Here is a 4,451-nt window from a genome sequence, read left to right as displayed (position 1 = left end):
TACGGTACTGTGTTCTTTAAGCACAGTTCTAACTAGAAAATACTGGCAGCTTTGTACCAATGCTTACGAATCTTAGTAATGTTTCTGTATTTAGTAATAAATGAGAACTGAAGATAATCAGCTATTGAAACAGAAAATAAAGTTTTAAGTAAAAGCATGGAAGATTTTAGTAGCTGAAATTTCAGCAACTGAGAATTTAATGGATGCCTACTCCTGGAATTCACCAATCAACTGAAGTTTAGACTAACCATAGAAACAGCTCGACCAATTACACTTCAGGGTGGAATCCACCTATCATATCTTTCTCACATATAAAGCAAAAGCCCGGCACAGCAACAGCAGCCTTGAAAATCCTCCAATGGAGTGTACTTAAGATTCTGGATGCCTCCTCCCCCACCCCCCCGGAGTTTGATTCAGGTCTGCAATGGTGCTTAGCAATCAGCATTTTTAACAACCCCCAACTGCACACTTCTGATGGAGGTGGTAGTTTTACTGTATTCTGGAATACTTGCATCTAAAGAATCCAACTACACAATATAAAATAGGTTACTTAAGCGATTGATGTTAATGACGTCTACATAAGTTTACCAAGTATCCTGTAGGAATTTCAAGTTTTGGTCTTGTCTTAAACAACAAATATCTCTAGAACAGTATTTCTCTAAGTCCTGACATGCTAGAGATGAAGATTAAATTCAATATGCTCCACATTTAAGTGGCAATCCCTAATCCCCTTTAGGAAACCACAAGGCAAATCCCGGCCCCTTTACATGTCCAGTATCACCTTTAAGCACTATTCCCCTCAACTTGCCAATCCAATCCTATCCTCCATTCACTGATCCTTTTACATCTTAATGCATAATTCTTTAATACTGCCTATTCCCATCCTAGCTCTCTCTACCTATATGTTTCTTCACAACCTGAAGACAGATTTCTTTTATTCTAGGCACTGTTGTTTGAAATTGTTACTACAAATATAGACCTCTAATCTCAACTTCTTCTTAATATCCTGCAGCATCCATAAACCAAACCAGAGGATTTTCTTTATTGTTTTTAGTGCAATGTTTCAAAATTTTAAATGGTATAATGGAATGTGCACTAAGCCGTGGAGTCAAATGGGTTCAAATTATGGTTTTGTCGTTTTCTATGTGTATGACCTTGAGCAATTCAACCTTTCTGAAGTCTCAACAGTGAAGTAATGATATCAACTACCTGACGGGCTTGTGATTAAATGATATAAGCATATGCAACAATTTGGAACTGTTCTTGGTACACAACAGGAATACAAACTCTCTTGAGTTGTCCCCACCCACCATTTTACCTGCAAAGCACCAATAGCTGCGCTCTGGAAGCGCAGATCTGTTTTAAAGTCCTGAGCAATTTCTCGCACCAGACGCTGGAAGGGAAGTTTGCGAATCAGAAGTTCAGTGGACTTCTGATAACATCTAATTTCACGGAGTGCCACAGTACCAGGCCTTTAAAAAATTAACAATAAAGAAACTGTTACCAAAAACATAAATAGCACAAAAAGGTAAGTGGGCAGCTTTAATGAAATGCAGTAATTTTTCAAAAAATAAACCACCCAACAATTCTTCAGCTTCAATATAAAATTTCACTGATCAACTTAAGATGTGAACATTCAAATCGAGTAACAATACCTTTAAAGCAAAAAGCATGAAATTAAAATGCATTCTTAGCAAGAAGTTTATCAAAGTCCTATTTATTTTCATTTTAAAAAGTTATTTATGTATATAAACCTTGGGAAGGTATTAGCTGTCAGGCTAAAAAAGAAGTTGGCTCCTCTCAATTTAGCACCTCTCTCCTTCCCTACACCCTCCATTATCTTAACAGCCCTTAAAGATGACCAACACAACCCAATGAACTTCATTTAAAAATATATTTGTGGCGTTTAAGTTCTATTCCCCAGAATACCTCTGACTACAATTCATCCCTCATGAATTATTAAATTTGAATACACCCGATTGTGCAGTGTTCCTTCCACGTGGAAAAGTATTTTTTTTTAACTAACTGTCAGCAAGAAATTTACCTCTCATTCTGACTTATTTCTTCCACTGTATGAGTTTTTATTTTAAGTTAATCGTAGTGTCTGCGGAGGCTAAGTCTGGGCAACTTCTGCCCTCTAATGGCAGATGCCCTTAACAACACAGTGGCTCAGCTAGTTCACAATCAAAAAAGCCAATACTGAAGGAAATAAGCTTATCAAGTAAACGAGGGGGTAGGAACTTTATAAAACACCCAATTTCGATTAAATTATTATTTTGCCAAAAGCTAGGAAAGATATCCTCAAAAGTGTATTCAAGAAAGCAACACGTAACTATTGTTAAAGAATTACTAATAGTTAACTAAAATGTCAACATATCCCATTAACATTATCAGTGATATACTAGGTCTCCTTAGACCTGTAGGTCAGATTATGGCTTCAAAGTTAAACGTTTTCAATAAAACCCAATACTAAACGTTATATAGAAATGATCATACAGTACATATATTTAAGTAGTAAAGTGTTCAAAAAAAAAAAAAAGTCTCTCTAAAGCAAAAACTTTTCCTGTTATCCATCTTTTTGTTAAATTATATGGATACATACCAGAGAGACTTTGTCCCATTTTTTTCCCTGTTTTTTAATACCTGTAACGATGAGGTTTCTTCACCCCTCCAGTAGAGGGCGCACTCTTGCGAGCGGCTTTTGTAGCCAATTGCTTCCTGGGTGCTTTACCACAGGTCGATTTGCGGGCAGTCTGCTTTGTACGAGCCATGGTACAGAGACCTCCTTACTTACCTACCAGCATGGAAAAATCAAAAATCACCATATGCAACTACTAAACATACAACTTTTCCTGCCACGATCACCCCCTCCCCATATCTGGAAATTATGATCAATATAAAAAATAATGTTCGTATTGTTATATAATTTAAAAGGGTGCAGATTACGTCTACCCAAAATCTTATTGAAACAAACTAGAGTACTAGAAAATTGTTAGCAATTAATGTCAATCACCTCTCAAAATGCCAATTCTGAGCGACAAACGGCAAAACAAAAAGACCTCGAACAGCCTTTGATCCAATTTATTTAATTAAAGTAGAAATTAGAAATGTCTGTAAACATTCCATCCACAAACAAGTCAAAAGAACGAAGCCACAAACCACTGGAAGGTCTAGCCAAATTACAGCAAAAAAAGGTCTTCCTCCCCCCCGACTTTGGCTGCCCCCCCTTCGTCTGGCTGTTAATGGATTGCTGTAAATATCTGAAAATATTCTTGGTTTTGCATCGTTACAGTTATGTTGACAAAAAGGCGTCTCGAAAAAACAAGAGAGGAACAACAGCTACCACCAGCGAGCATTCTACAAAGCCCCGTCCTCGCGTCCAGTCTTCACAGGCTTCGCAGTGAAATGAAGTGCCCCGCACCCAGGCTTTAATTAACGCACGACATCCGCCGACCGGTCCACCCCAAGCACCACATAAACTTTTGGTTTTGCCTCCTCCGGGTCCCTCTGCACAGGGTCCCCTAACCTGCCCACCTCGCTCCCAGCGCCTCAAGCAGGAACCAACTCGCCTCCCAGACCAGAACAAAATGGAAACAATCGCAAAACGTATCGGATTCCGTTCCAAAGAGACAAAACACCAAATCGCTCGAAAATACCCCATCCCCTGCCACGTGCCGCCCTCCAAAATGCAAAAGTTTTTTTGCATTTCAAATGCATCAAGTTTCCGCTTCTCCAAAAAAGGGAAAAAAATGTCCCTCTTTTAAAAATTCTTGCTTTTTTGAAATGGGGAAGAGAGAAACGGGGGAAAAAATATGGTCGGTGACCAGAGAAGAGAGACAAGATGGTGAAGCTTAGCAACAACTGTGGGGAGGCAGCAAAAAGCGAGTTACCCCAGGGTGCGAAGCGGCGGCGATTTCCACCCCTTTCCCGCTCGAAAACTGGGGGCTGGGGCCCGGGGGCGGTAGTTAAGAGGCCCGCGCGGGTCGTGGTGAAGGTTTGGGGTCCTGGGAAGGGGCGGCGGGCGGGATTTCACCGAAGAAAGAGGAGCCAGGGGCGCGGGGAGGAGGAGGGAGAGCAGGCTCGGCGCCGCGGCGGTTGCTGCTGTTGGGCTGAGGCGGCGAGAGACTGGGGAGCCGCCGCCGTCAGAGGGAAAAGGGAAACTCGCTCCTTACCTCCATTTCTGGGCCAAAAAGTTTGTGGGCTAAGCCGGAGGGGCTACGGGTCCCCTCCCGGCACGGCCAGGGCCCGGCTCGCGGCTGACGACAACCGGGGCTCGGTTCCGGGGAAGCGGGCAGACGGGGAAACTTACCCCCCTTCTCCTTCGGCTGTAGCTCGGCGAGCGAGAGGCGGCGCTGGCGTTAGAGAGCGACGGCGGCGCGGCGGCGGCTGCGAACACAATTGAAAGATGGCTGACACCGAGGCTATCCCCCAACACACGCCGCCCCGCCCCC

At 42.5% G+C, this 4,451-nt stretch overlaps 1 protein-coding gene across 6 annotated transcripts in view; it reads right to left on the bottom strand.

The window, feature by feature from the left end:
* H3F3A (H3 histone, family 3A) overlaps positions 1 to 4,440 on the bottom strand; it is a 9,162-nt gene extending 4,722 nt beyond the window's left edge. Inside the window, exons 1-3 of one of the 6 annotated variants that reach the window (XM_011997969.1) lie at positions 4,310 to 4,440; positions 2,644 to 2,794; positions 1,311 to 1,472 (exon numbers count right to left, since the gene is read on the bottom strand). In XM_011997969.1, the coding sequence (XP_011853359.1) occupies positions 1,311 to 1,472; positions 2,644 to 2,771 (290 nt within the window). In that variant the 5' untranslated portion in view covers positions 2,772 to 2,794; positions 4,310 to 4,440. Of the gene's footprint in view, positions 1 to 1,310; positions 1,473 to 2,643; positions 2,795 to 3,441; positions 3,658 to 4,305 lie in introns of those variants that run through there. The other 5 variants (XM_011997964.1, XM_011997967.1, XM_011997966.1 and 2 more) reach the window with 5 other exon arrangements.
* Between the last annotated feature and the right edge of the window lie 11 nt (positions 4,441 to 4,451).

This window comes from Mandrillus leucophaeus, unplaced genomic scaffold (assembly GCF_000951045.1).
Source record: "Mandrillus leucophaeus isolate KB7577 unplaced genomic scaffold, Mleu.le_1.0 Scaffold550, whole genome shotgun sequence".
Taxonomy (NCBI): domain Eukaryota; kingdom Metazoa; phylum Chordata; class Mammalia; order Primates; family Cercopithecidae; genus Mandrillus; species Mandrillus leucophaeus.
Note: the sequence above shows the minus strand (reverse complement) of the source record. Positions and strands in the feature narration are given on the sequence as shown.